Source organism: Mesoplodon bidens (assembly GCF_964165515.1).
Source record: "Mesoplodon bidens genome assembly, chromosome: 13".
Lineage (NCBI taxonomy): Eukaryota > Metazoa > Chordata > Mammalia > Artiodactyla > Ziphiidae > Mesoplodon > Mesoplodon bidens.
Window position 1 is genome coordinate 31,532,268 of NC_138169.1, and position 12,800 is coordinate 31,545,067.

The window sequence follows — 12,800 nt, forward strand, 5'->3', positions numbered from 1 at the left end:
CAGCTCTCCGGCTCTCACCATCTCCCAGGAGACAGAGAATTGAGAGACGGAAATGATTTTACACTGTTAGTATGTAAACTAGTGCTTTGTAAGCTTTTCTCCTTTACATTAATGGGCCCATAGCTTCTCCCCACTTGTCTTGTCACTTTACTAATATCCTTTATTCTACAGAAAATTTTACATTTTAATAGTCAATTTTCCCCATCCTTTTCTTAACGTGTTGAGCTTTTGGTATATTTGGAACGCTCTTAAAACAAAGGCCATAAATATTTTCCCCCATATTTCCTTCTAAAAGTTTTAAAGTATTTAAAACTTTTGGTCTTTATTTAGTATTCATTTATGGGCTTTTTTTTTTAATCCACATGAATAATCAAATGTCCCAGTTCAACTGATGGAAAAGTTCATGCTTTTCCCACTAATTACACATTTTCCCACAAATGCCTACATCGACATCTGGGCTCTCTTTTTTGATCTGTTGGTGTATTTATTTCTTCCTAATTTGTGTTATCTATAATTTTCCCTTTTGCTATGCCCTTTTCTGGTTTTGATATCAAGGTTATACTAGCCTCTTAAAATAAAATGGGGTAGTAGTCTTTCTTTTTCTCTTCTCAGAATAATTTTTATAAGATTTGAATTACCCATTCCTTGACTATTTAGCAGAATATACCTATAATACGTTTGGGACTAGTGCTTTTCCGTGGGTCACTTTTTTTTTTTTTTTGCGGTACGCGGGCCTCTCACTGTTGTGGCCTCTCCCGTTGCGGAGCACAGGCTCCAGACACGCAGGCTCAGCGGCCATGGCTCACGGGCCCAGCCGCTCCACGGCATGTGGGATCCTCCCGGACCGGGGCACGAACCCGTGTCCCCTGCATCGGCAGGCGGACTCTCAACCACTGCGCCACCAGGGAAGCCCTGAAAATCCATATTTTTAAACAGATGTATTGAAGAAGTATAACTGATGTACAAAAAAACCTCATGTGCACAATTTGATGGGTTTTGACACATGCAGATACCCTTGGTACCACCACGACAACCAAGGTTACAGACAACATCCACCACCTCCAGTGGTCTCCTGTGTGCCTTTGCTCTTGGTGCATGCCCGTGTGTGTGTGTGTGTGTGTGTGTGTGTATTAAGAGCACTTATCGTGAGGTCTACCCTCTTAACAAATCAAGTACGCGATGCCTATTGTTGACTACAAGCACACTTTGTACAGCAGATCTCTAGAACTTGTTCATCTGGCATAACTGAAACCTCATACCCACTGAACATCAAGCCCCCACCTCTCCCTCCCTGCAATCCTTGGCAACCATTCTTGTACTTTCTGCTTCTAAGAGTTCGACTATTCTCCATCATTCCTATGAGTGGAATTGCGCAGTCTCTGTCCTTCTGTGACTGGCTTATTTCACCTGGCGTGATGTCCTCCAGGTGCATCTGTGTTGTAAGTGGCAGGATTTCCTTTCTTTTTAAGGCCGACAGCTAATCTTAAGAGACAACCCCTTTATGGTTTCTGCCCCGATATCTCAACTCAGGGCTCATCTCTAGGCTGAGGGTAGATCTCACAATGTCAACCTCTCTAAGAAGTAATGGGTCCTCCAGCAGAACCATAGAATTGGGCCCACTATTCAACAAAGCAGTTGCACCCTGTGTATCTTCTCGTTTTAAGATTTCCCTTTGGAAAGAATCCTGTCGCATCCCACGACCAAGATCTTAATTACTCAAGAAATTTCTGGTTAAATAAAAATAGCTCCTCCGTAGTCAATACAGACGAAGTAACCCAAGACCTTGGGGTGGCGGGGGTGGGGTGGGGTGGGGGGTGGGGGTGGAGGGTGGAGGGTGGAGGGGGGCGGAGCGTGGTCTCCACTTTACTGGTCAGGAAAGGGAGGAAAGGAAAATCTAAGCCAGAGGAGATGCTGGATTTCTAAGCCCAGGATTGACTCCAGGCCTGCTGGCTGTTCTCAGAGTGGATTTCCCAGAGGTGGGGAATGCAGTCCTGTCTCCTGGGGACTCCCATTGTGTTCTGACACCCAACAACCAGCATGCATGCTTCGCCGTGTTTTTGTGCACTCAATATAGCCGGATAACAACTGCTTTTAAATCTTGAGTGCCTTTTCTGTCTGTTGCTATCACAACAAATGAAAGCAATTCAGGCTATGTTTACTGATAATTTATAAGCAAGCAAGAGGAGGAGCCGTGGTAGTTGATATTTTTGGAAGGACACACACTGCTTCCAGAGCTGGCTAAGCAAGGAACAAATGACCAGGAGGCGGAGAGGACCACTTACCCTCCCCACTTCCACCAGGTTGGTCACCATGATGATGCTCGCTGTGTTTTCATGCCACACCATCCTCCAGAAGTCATAGATGGTCTCTTGCATTGGTCCTGCAGTAAAACACAGCAGAGACTTTTGTTTTCCTTATGAGTTTGCAACTGGAAAATTTCTGGGGCTTGCAAAGAAATCTATGGACGGCCACAGGCAGTCCCCTTACTTTTCTACGTGGACAGAGCTCTCCTTCTAGTGTTGATGCGAGAGGGTATTCTTCCTAAAACGACACCCTTAGAAATACTGAATTTTTCACTCATGGTTGAATTTTCTCATGTCATCCAGTGTATCTGCTTTTGAGCTCTTTTGCCCTTCTTAAATGACTGCCGTGAAAGAACGTTATTTCTTCATCATTTAGCTATTTATCTCCATAATACTCAAGAGTGAAATTTAAAAAAAGAAATGGGTACCATTACTCTTCCTGCTAACAACTGGCAGATATCCCGGGAAATGGTATATAGAATGAAATGAGCATCTATAGGAAAAATGGCCTTTTCTTGTTTCTAATATTTTTCTTATTCTGTGCTATCTGTCAAATTAATCCTTTTTAAAAATTTCACCTGACTCCTTCAAGCAAGAGAGGAGTTGGATTCAAGCAGTTGTACTTCCTGTCACTGAACGTGACCGGGATCTGCTGCCCCAGCTTTTGGGATCTTAGTATTAAAAAGTTCTTTTTATGGACTGGGAAAAAAAGAGGGAAAATATGGGTTACAAAATGCCAGTGCTATAGATACTGTATAGGTACAGAAAGCTGGAACTTAAACTTTCTTTTAATGCAGATTTTTTAAAAACCCAAACTTGACTTTATGCCCATGCATGTTTGAGGGTCTACATGTAATAGCATAAATCTTTATATGACCAGCAGACATGTGAGGACAGGAGAGGAAGACAACTTCAAAGGCATGGAGAGTCACATTACATGGGGACTCAGAGGAGCATTTAGGGATGGGTCGGGACAGCTGTGCTGCTGTATCTGGACATTGCAGATCACTGGGTCTGGAGCTCATACATGTGAATTTGAGATCTGCCTCTGGCTCTGAACTGGTTGTGTGATTTGGGGCAAGTTACTTGGGCTACTGAGACCTTTAGTGTCTGCATCTCTCTTTATCTACATACTGATTTCAGGAACACGTCTCAGGGTTATTTTAAGGATTCGTGGAATGAACACACATTTAGGCATTTTACACACAACCAAGCGTCAGAGCAAAACAAGGTGCCTTTACCTTAAAATATTGTAAGGAATGGAGGGAGATAAGTTGGAGGTATATCTAAAGCAATTTGGGCTACAAGTTGATCAATTTTTAAGCCAGGTGATGGTTACATGAAGATTCATTATACAATTCTGTCGACTTTTGTACATATTTGAAATTTTCTATGACAAGTTTTTTTTTAAAGAGATATATTATCATTGAGTGTAGAATTTGATCAGTAAAAACGGAAAGCTTTCTCCATAAATTATTTTGCAGAAATCAGTAGGTTAAGCCATAGGTTAGGAAGAAGAACTTGTAGCCTTCATTTGCCTTACAAAATGAACATTAAGGAATTTAACTCAAACCTTCTAAAGCCCAAGGTAATAAAAGAGTTGAAACTGCAAAAACAAAGACCGAAACAAAAACAAAAAAAACAAGGTGCATTTAAAGGTATTTATGAATGGTCACTCATTGGCTGAGCAATGGGGGCACAGCCGGGGCACCTTCAGTCATCTCCCTCCCTCTGGACCAATTACCAGTTGGTTCCTGTGTACTTTTTCTTCTTCTTCCTCACTGTCAAGCCTCATTCCCTCCTCTCTGGATTGCAAACATCTATCGTTCCTCCTGCTGCCATGGCTACGCTCTTCCCCTCCCCGTGAGAACCCCTCCAACTGCTGAGCTTCTGCGTCGAGTCCCCTTATGGGACCTTGCACACTGCCCACCATGAAGCTGCGCCTGCCATTTGGCCCCGTCCCTTGGCATGTGCGTGCCATTCTCCTGATGCATAGGCTGAAGATTTCAGTGGCTTCAGTCAAGGTTACAGGGGGCACAAGTAAACATCGGATTCCATCAATCACTAGGCTTCTAGCTTTCGGGGAGAGAGGTGCCTCTGTTGTGTACTTAACAGCTTGTTACTTACTCACAAGGAAAAAATACCCTGAGTCCATCTTTGTGCAAACAGATAGCCTTCCCAATGTGACCCTGAAACACAGGGCTGACACTTTCTGCTTCCTTCACTAGATGCACAGGCCTGTGCCACCTACTCTGAAACTTCTAGAAACAGTTCTGATGACAAGGGCTACCGTGGATGAATCAGATGTCCCAGCATGGCGGACGGCGAGTGCCTTCAGGGAGAAAGCCCCCTCTCCCCTCTATGACCAACAGAGATATGCACGGCTGGGGGCAGGTTCACTTGCCCTTTCTTGGCTTCAGACCCTGCTGTGATGACTTGTCTCAAGTTCCGGGGGGTGGGGGCGGGTGGGGAATGTGGCTGTCGCGGTACTGCTCTTTCCTTAGTGCCTGTGGGGTACCCAGCACATAGCAGCTCAATGAATAAATGAATGAATGAATAAGTCTGTATGCATCAGGATAAACCACATTATTTACTATTATACTGTTATATTAAGTATAAAAATATTAAGTAATGTTAATAGATAATATGAGTCCGTTTCTTGGCGTATTTCAGAGATTATCTGTAGAAGCTTGAAAGCACATTGCTTTTACTCCTTCCCGATTCATAGAAAGGAGGGCATCTTTTGCAGGAGCCTCTTCAGAATGAGCGTGATGGTCACCCAGTCCACAGAGCACCGCTGGGCAGTGCTGCAGGAGCTGGTCCCAACCACTAAGCAGATGGCTCCTCTGAGGCCCCCTGCCCCGAGGCGTTGCCTCCAATCTTAACTCAACCCATGATCCCGAGCCAGAGTGCAATCCTGGCTTCCACTAACTGTTCTCCGTCGAAGGCAGTGGTTCTCAACTCTGGTTGCATATTACAATTACTGTGGAGCTTCTAAACAATTCTGATGTCCTAACCCAAGAGACTCTGCATTTATTGGCCGGGGCCGGGGGCTGGGTCCCCTGGGGAAGGACCACAGATCTTCAGCATCGGGACATTCGGCTCCACCTCCGACCTGTCACGTGGTCTCCTAAGGAGGTGGAACTGTGGAACACCCAAGATTTGTAGGTTTTGAATTTACTGAGTAGTCTAAGCCGTACACAAGCTCTTTGAATCAAGAAATCCCAATTCTTTCTGATTTAGAAGGAACTTCCCTCATAAAATATTATCTGGGAACATGGCTGTGCCATTTTACCAAGGGGCAAAGCGGTAGTTAAGGTGACACAGGTTTTTTAATGTTTACTTAACTACGTTTGGGTTATCTTTAAAATAAAGGGCATTTATAAGAATTAGAGGCTCACTTGGGTGATGACAATGATCACTAAATCATCATTTAGTCTTGATGATTTTCTTACCCATTGACCTGCACTAAAAAAAAAAAAAAAAAAAGATCAGGAGAGAAGAATGCATTAGGTGAGGGTCTTTTTAGTGCTAAAATTAGGACAGGTATCCAGAAGAACTAAAACAGTTTGGGGCTAAGATCTGAAAATGAATTTGAACACAAAGATTATTCTAAGTTGATCTGAGAAAGAAAAAACTGGTGCTAGAAAAGGTCCCCCAGCCTCCTTCCCCGACCCTCCCTGTGCAGTTTTGCCCTGTTCTTCCTGTTCCTTGTCCCTTGTCTCTTGCCTCCTTCCTGGGTGGCACCATGTGCTGTTGGATGTGAGCGTGGTCCCCTCCTGCACACCACTCAGCTCCTCCCACACCTGGTCCCACATCTGGGGCAATTCAATGATGAAGCTGCTCAGGGTGGGCACTGGAGAGTCTTATCTTGGCTGATGATTCAAGATATTTTCATGAATGTTCATTCAAATCTTGTTTTTTTTGGAGGGGGAAACACAGAAGAAGGCAGGAACCCAAAGGTAAGGTTTTTAGTGCAAAATTTGTCAATCCTGTTTTCCTCTTCTCTTCAACATATTTCAAATTATTTCCTGAGACCCGAATACATTATGATTCAGAGATACACGTCTCCAAACAAAATCAAAAAGCCCACTGGAGGCTGGGGCAGGATGACCTCACTGACACTATGTGGTTTTAGCAGCTCCTGGTGGCGTTGGATGACTGTGGCCATTGTGAGCCAACACCGAGAGTCTCCAGATGCGTGCCTGGTACACAGGGCGCTTACTCTCAGTCCCATACTGTCGCTGGGCTGAAACTGGGGGAGGACCACCTGAGGAGGCTAGGGATGTATTCCTAGCCTTTGATGTCTGTCTCCCAAAAGCTGGAAAACACCCTCAGCATGGGGAGAATAATCCATGGAGAGGTCACTGGAGATTGCTCTTAGGGTGGACAAACAGCTAAACTCCTAAGACAAGGAAACAGCAGGCAAAGGATGCTGTGAACCCCGCTCCCTCTGGCATGAATGGTTGCAATGACAGCCCCGGAAGGTATCTGATTTCTGCAGTTGCTGGCTGGGTGCGAGCCCCACGATCACTGTGGCCATGCATTTACAGATGTTGGCACACTAGGCGGAAGGTTATTCTCAGCAGCGGTCCCTGGGGGACCGAAGCGTTTAAAAGGTAAGGTCCTGGGCTTCCCTGGTGGCGCAGTGGTTGAGAGTCCGCCTGCCGATGCAGGGGACGCGGGTTCGTGCTCCGGTCAGGGAGGATCCTACATGCCGCAGAGAGGCTGGGCCCGTGAGCCATGGCTACTGAGCCTGCGCGTCCGGAGCCTGTGCTCTGCAACGGGAGAGGCCACAACAGTGAGAGGCCCGCGTACCACAAAAAAATAAAAAAATAAAAAAATAAAAGGTAAGGTCCTGAAATTTCAATAGCATCAGGCCAGTACCACATCCCACTTCCCTGACGATCGTCAGCACGCACAGACCTCTCTCTGCTGAGCAGGAGACAGGCAGACGGGTGTTCTTACACCACCCAGCCCTGGAGGAGCAGCAACAAAAAAGGGCAGAGAGAACTAGAGCAGAATGAAAACAATGAAAAGCCGTGAAAAGGGTAAGTGAAAGACATTCAAGGATGGTTCTATTGTGTAAGACCAGTTCTCTAGTTCATGGCAGTGGGAGATATTAAAAATCATAATTTCAAACCTCGATAGATAACTCCCACCCCTCCTTTTCACATTCTCACTTCTATACAGTATGTTTTCTGCATTAGAGCCACAGGAAGCCAAGGTCCTTGGAGCTCATGGTGGCGTGTGAGAGTTTTTGGAAGGGAAGAAAGGGTACAGATACGAATTGGTATTCCACTGTAAACAGGATAATTCCTGACTTCTTTTGAGCTCTTACTATTTCCCAGGTCTCCTTTGAGTGTTTTACATGTATTATGTCATTAATTTAAAAATCACAACCTTATCTGATAGGTGCTACTCTTCCCCCATTTTACTGAAAGGAGACCGAGGCAGAGAGAGGTCAGCAAAGTTGTCCACGGGGTGAGGTCTAACCCCACCGGTCACACTGCCGCCAGGTGAGCGTCCAAGGAACTGGGAAGGGCCCTACCTGACAGGTGTGTGTGTACAAGTCATCACGATCCCGGCAAGAGTAGAAGAGAAGGAAAGCCATGTCAACCACTGAAAACCACCTTTTTAAATGCCTTTTTATATGAGATCAATTTCCCTCCTTTAAGCCTCCCATGGTCCCACTGCTATAGAATAAAGGCCAAGTTCGTGGGCACGTCCTCTCCCAAGGCCCCTTCTCTGCAGCCTCAACCTCGCCTGCATCTGAGCATTTCCAGAACCCAGCATGTCCTGGTTTACTCCCTCCGTTTTCACCACAGCCCCCCAAGCCACGTGCCCCCTGAATGACCAGCGTAGCCTCACCCTCGGGATCCCCCAGCCTGTTCTCCCCATCTCAGCCACAGCTTGCCTCTACAAAACGTTACTTTCCTGCTTAAAAATCTTCCAAGGGGTCTCCATTGAGTAAAGCCCAGATTCCTTAATGAGGCAAATGTGGCCCCGCACAGCCTGTGCCTGGACCGGGTCTCCAGTCTCGGCTTTTGCTGTCGCAGGTGCCACCTCCCTGTGATCCCTGCGACGATCCCCTGCCAGGACCCGTCCGAGCTTGCTTCATTCATTCTTATCCCCTTCCTGGCCCCTGGTGGGAATCTGAGTGTGCGACCCATATCCACGGGTGAGCACTTAGCCTGCTCTGTGCCAGGCACCCTGGGAGGGATGGTGAGGGATGCAAAAGTGGTAACAGAACTATAGCCCCTGCTTTCAAGAGGCTTGTGGCCGTATAAGGTGGAGATAAGGCAAGAACACATCACACTCGCATATAAAGTGCAGTAAGGTCGGCGTCCTGAACTTCAACTGAGATGTGCACACCTCTGCAGACACAAGGAGATTTTCCAAGGGGGACATGGGTAGTTTCCAAAGTAGTAATTTCTAGACACTTAGTGGCTTTATGGACTCTGCCCAAACTGATCTCCCTGAGGAGTTCCAGGAACAGTGGTCTCTCTCCAACTTGACAAAGCCCTCACTCATCTTAAATATTACTATGGGGCACTGCCCCGGTGAAAAGACCTGCAGGTGTGAAACCAAGGGATGGACTGAAATACTGACCCTGGAAACTCAAAGCGCTTCCTGACTTCCCTTATGAAACATACTTATATAAAGGGAAAAATCAGGTGTTAAAAATGGGGCGTTTTGGTTCATCCTGAGATGCTCTGAATTCAGACCATCCAAAGTGGTAGAGGCTGGTAACACTTATTCTTTTAACTGGAACTGGGCTGTTCTGTAGGACAGCCAAGTTTTCCTGGATGCAAACCATGGATGAAAGTTTCATGTGTTTTCTTTCAGATTCGGTGTGCTTTAATCTGTAAGGTGGTTAAACTCTATTTATTGCATATCATAAAATATTTATTCTCATTATATCAATCCTCATTTTATCTTAGAAAATAATTAAATATCGCCTATCTCCTATTAACAAATAAACGTATATAAACCTATGATGAAAACTTTAGATAGCAACTTAAAATGTTCAAAGGGGGTACATGATTTTTTCAAACTTCTTTTGGGGATTCACAAGGGAAACCATTTGCAGACCACTGTCAGCCAGTGATGTATGTCTACAGTAGTCAACGTCAGGAAGAGACTGTACTTCTCCCTGCAGTGGTGGAGTGCAGAGTGGATGTGACTTTGGCGGGAGGAATGAGGGGGGCAGGTCCTCTGGGTGAAACATCCAGTAGGGGTGACTTAGTGCCACCTGAGTGGGGAAGGGACACGTGGGAGCCATCTTGAGACAACATGCGAAATTTTTACAAGAACTGTGGGTTCAGACTTTATGAGTAGTAGAAGAAGACATTAAAAACACAACTAGGGAGCAATCTTTTAGACTGAAAGCCTACCTTCTAGGAAGAAGGCAGAGGAAGAAGTGTTTGGTTGTCTGAGAGGAGGTGGGCTTGGCCCGATGTGTGACGAGGTATCCACAGCCATAAGGAAGGGAGGAAGGAAGGAAGGAAGGAAGGGAGGGAGGAAGGGAGGGAGGGGGCCTGGAGGAGGTGGGCCCAGTGGGCTAGAAAGCTGAGCCCAGGTATCAAAAGGTCAAGTCCAGAGGGAGCCCCTGAGCTTCCCGCAGGTGCAGACAGACATCAGTGTCCAGAGTGGAGGGATCTACTCTATTTATTGAGCAAAAACTCCCGAGAGGGCTTCCCTGGTGGCGCAGTGGTTGAGTGTCCGCCTGCCAATGCAGGGGACACGGGTTCGTGCCCCAGTCTGGGAAGATCCCACATGCCGCGGAGCGGCTGGGCCCGTGAGCCATGGCCGCTGAGCCTGCGCGTCCGGATCCTGTGTTCCACAACGGGAGAGGCCACAACAGTGAGAGGCCCGCGTACCGCAAAAAAAAACCAAAAACCAAAAAACAAAAACTCCCGAGAAACAGGACAATGTTGAACATGAACAGTAAAGGACTGTAAACAAAGAGATCATGCTCCATACCAATTAATGAGAGGGAAAGTTATAAAATACTCTAGATATATTAAAAAATATTAATATATTCTGAAGATGGATCCCTGGCATCCACAAGGCTGGTGGAAACCAGCAGTGGAGACATCCAGGCAGTGATGCCTGGAACCCCAGGGCCTGCGAGCAGCGTGCGGCTCCAGGTGGTGATTCCAGGGCAGGAAGGTCACACAGGGCTGGGCAGGGGGACAGGCCCCTGCTGGCCTCACAGCGCCACTGACAGGCTCCCTGGTGCAGAGCAGGGGCTCAGGTGGGCTTCAGGCCTGGGCTGGGCTGGCTCAGGCGCCGGTGGGTCATGGATGCATCGGCTGACCTTTGAATCAGACTGGGGTCGACAGGGCTGCCCTTGGAGGGCAGTTTTGGATGCAGCCGAGCAGGATTTTAGCGCAGTACCATTGCTTTGTCAGCAAAGGAGCTGAGGGCTCTGGGCTGGAAAGTAAGGGGACCTGGGAAACGGGCTGAGAAGGATGGTGGACAATTAAATGAGGCAGGTGGATAAGTCCTCAGGCCAGGTGTGTTTTACATGCACCATCTCATTTATTCAGCATCACAACTATGTTTCTGTCTTACGATGAGACCCAGGCTTAGGAGGCTAAGTGACTTTGAAGCTGGAGTTCCCACCCACATCAATCCAGGTACACTTTGAAAATTTCAGAATGACCCCCAAAGCCCGGGGGCCTTGTTTGTGCACATCAGCCTTTAACTACCTGACATGACTGGATGGTGTGGGGTGCACACCGAACGGCAGAAGCACAGAGGGAAGGGGCGGGGACCCTAAGGGCAGTGCAGCTGCAGAAACTAGGAGTCCTGGCTTTGGGCGCTGGCCGGGCGTAGGCTTGGTCAGGCCCTGTGGCATCCAGCTCACTCCATCGGAACCGAAGACCCCTGATGCTGAAACACCGATGTGGAAAAGAGAGGCCTAAGATTTATGCATTCATTTTCAAGCTCATAAATAAAAGTCACCCTACATTTCTGATCCATTATTGTTATCGTTGCTGCTGGAGATAATCTAGGATAAGTATCATGAAGTCAGTTACTCAATGTTCCAAACATTCGAGGTCCCTTCAGTGGTTTCTGAATAAGTTTTTATTACAAAACTTTAAGTGATTTTTCAGTCTGATGCTTCTATAACACTTACATTTATAAGTTTACATTTAGTAGCTTTTCATTTTTGCAGTAGTGAAATGTAAAAGGTAAAACATGCCACCACGCTTTACGGACTGCATCTGTCTGGTATGTCACAAAAGTGATAATGGTGACACAGAAAACAGTTGGCTTCTGCATTAATAATTAATAATCCTTAACAATACTTATTTGATAGGTGCATTTGCTCTCCCCTGAGGCTACTTAAGTGAAAATCATGGAATTTTTATGAATAATTTTTGGTTTCAGCTGCAGAAAAAGAAAAGCGAAGTTGAGACGGCTGGGTGCACAGGATGAAATTTGCTTATTTTCCTGAATTGTTAAGAATATCCCCCCCCGATTACCATTTGAAAGAAACAATAAAAATTAACTAAAGATTTAGAAGCAAACACTGAGAAATTGTTCCGTGATGGGGAAAACTTGGGAATACTTTATTTAACCTAAATTCAAAAATATAACTGGCAGCATTTTCTAAGGACAGCTCTCATGTGAAACACCCTTTACGTCCAGCATTACAGGGTTAGAATGTTCACCAGTGGAAATTTAATTTAGTGATCAGTCCAGTGGAATTTTAATTTAGTAAAAGAAGAGAAGATTGGCATTGAAGCTATAATGAAATAATGCCTTGTTAGAAGTAGGGTCATACCTAAATAGACATTTCTCCAAAGAAGATATACAGATAGCCAACAAACACATGAAAGAATGCTCAACATCACTAATCATTAGAGAAATGCAAATCAAATCTACAGAGAGGTATCACTTCACACCAGTCAGAATGGCCATCATCAAAAAATCTACAAACAATAAATGCTGGAGAGGGTGTGGAGAAAAGGAACCCTTTTGCACTGTTGGTGGGAATGTAAATTGATACAGCCACTATGGAACAGTATGGAGGTTCCTTAAAAAACTAAAAATAGAACTACCATACGACCCAGCAATCCCACTACTGGGCATATACCTTGAGAAAACCATAATTTCAAAAAGAGTCGTGTACCACAATGTTCACTGCAGCTCTATTTACAATAGCCAGGACATGGAAGCAACCTAAGTGTCTGTCAACACATGAATGGATAAAGAAGATGTGGCACATATATACAATGGAATATTACTCAGCCATGAAAAGAAATGAAATGGAGTTATTTGTAGTGAGGTGAATGGACCTAGGGTTTGTCATACAGAGTGAAGTAAGTCAGAAAGAGAAAAACAAATACTGTATGCTAACACATATATATATGGAATCTAAAAAAAATAAAAGGTTCTGAAGAATCTAGGGGCAGGACAGGAATAAAGACACAGGCGTAGAGAATGGACTTGAGGACATGGGGAGAGGGAAGGGTACGCTGG

General features: G+C 45.7%; 1 protein-coding gene across 3 annotated transcripts in view; it reads right to left on the reverse strand.

Annotated features, from left to right (window-relative positions):
• PTPRM (protein tyrosine phosphatase receptor type M) overlaps positions 1–12,800 on the reverse strand; it is a 768,668-nt gene that overhangs the window by 58,145 nt on the left and 697,723 nt on the right. For all 3 annotated transcript variants that reach the window (XM_081252728.1, XM_081252729.1, XM_081252730.1), the window contains one exon: positions 2,283–2,380. In XM_081252728.1, the coding sequence (XP_081108854.1) occupies positions 2,283–2,380 (98 nt within the window). The remainder of the gene's footprint in view (positions 1–2,282; positions 2,381–12,800) is intronic.